General features: G+C 52.6%; 1 protein-coding gene across 1 annotated transcript in view; it reads right to left on the bottom strand.

Moving 5' to 3' along the window:
• Positions 1 to 19: 19 nt before the first annotated feature.
• Positions 20 to 1,479, bottom strand: part of EMH_0019010 (uncharacterized protein) — a gene marked incomplete at both ends in the record, with an annotated part of 1,959 nt that continues 499 nt past the window's right edge. The window contains 4 exons of the mRNA XM_013501261.1: positions 20 to 106; positions 609 to 683; positions 1,254 to 1,278; positions 1,458 to 1,479. Coding sequence (XP_013356715.1) covers positions 20 to 106; positions 609 to 683; positions 1,254 to 1,278; positions 1,458 to 1,479 — 209 coding nt within the window. The remainder of the gene's footprint in view (positions 107 to 608; positions 684 to 1,253; positions 1,279 to 1,457) is intronic.

Here is a 1,479-nt window from a genome sequence, read left to right as displayed (position 1 = left end):
CTATTCATACAACCCTCATTCACTTCACAACGAGCACGGCATTGCTGCCGTGATTGTAGGGAGTATTCACTACACCTGTGTCCACAAGCGCTTCGACTTCACCACCCTGTACGTGCACAGGCAACAACCACACACGCGCTGCTCCCGCCCTTGCTGCAGCTATCCAATCAGGAATCTGGCTGCTTTCATAAGACGTTCCAGACCTCCCCCATAATTGAGAACAGCTGTCTGCTTCTCTATTTCCTTGGGCATGATTTGGATGCCACAGCTCTAATGCATGTAACTCCACCCTGCCTTCCCTTTCAGGGCACTGTTCTAAAGCGTGTAACCCCACTTTAGCTTCTATCTTAGGGCGCTTCAGCTGTCTGCACTTGGTGGATTGTACATCTTGCGTGTCTGCCTCCCTTGCAGATTGTGCGTGTTCTGTCTGTGCTTCTGCCTGTTCCTGCCTAGACCCCAGCTTAGTCCTATTGAATTCATTGCTAAATCTTTGGGTATCCGGGTCAATTTCAGCGCCCAGCCAATAGCCCCTGGATACCTTTCAAGTAGCTAACACTCAGCGCCTCACCCTTGGGCGCTTGTTACTGTTCCACGTCACAACTTCTCACCCTTACCGGCAGCCCCTTTAGTTCCGCACTGTGCCATCCCTCAAATGCCTGCACTTTCTCATCATCAGCGCCCTTCTGAGGGACAGCCAACCCGTTTTGGCTGTGGAGTGCCCCGTGTTGAATCAGACGCTCTCTCTACTGTCCCTCCTGCTGGGGCATCCGATCTCGTTTAATACGCATGCTATCTTTAGACTCAGCACTGTGTGGGGTGTTTTCGTCAGTGCAGCAAAGGCTTCCATGATTCACAAGCCTCTTAGCCCTCTGGTGCTCGCTTCTCCTTGGCCTAGGTCGGTTCACCTCTAACCACCTAGGCCCTGTCGCTTCCCTCGTGTGTGTCCGTTTGCTATCGCTTCACTTGTACGGATGTTTTTTTCTTAGTGTGAACGCCTGATGGGCACGACCTGGCCCAGCCGCCAAGTCCCCCACACCTGTAACATCGACTCCCGTCTCCCCTACACTCTAGCTTCTCATTTGGGCAGTCCCTTGCCCGATGCCCATACCCACTGCAAGAGCAGCATTGCACTTGTGCCCCCTTTTCTCTTTTCCTGGCCTGTTTAGTGTCCGTTTGCTAATGCGTACCCCTTAGTTTTCTGAGCCCCTTTAGTTGGTTTGCTGCATCGTTTGTTCTTACTTTCAACTCCTGACGTGCGTCTGCCTCTTGTCCTGTTTGCTATTCACTACCCAGGCTTCTCTGATCAGCTCGTCACGCCCCTTCACTTCTTGTCTGAACTTTTCAGTCGCATACTCGTACCAAGTCGCTGCTCGGTTTGCGACAAGGGCCCTCTCGGCTAGCGTCTGCTCCCGGATCTCCACCCAAGAGGCAAATTCATGTTTCAGCACCCTCTTTACCATGTCATAGGGGAATTGGCGG

The sequence above is a fragment of the Eimeria mitis genome, genomic scaffold (genome assembly GCF_000499745.2).
Source record: "Eimeria mitis Houghton genomic scaffold, Emh_scaff659, whole genome shotgun sequence".
NCBI classification, from domain to species: Eukaryota; Apicomplexa; class Conoidasida; order Eucoccidiorida; family Eimeriidae; genus Eimeria; species Eimeria mitis.
The sequence above is the reverse complement of the archived record's forward strand: the minus strand, read 5'-3'. Positions and strand labels throughout refer to the sequence as shown.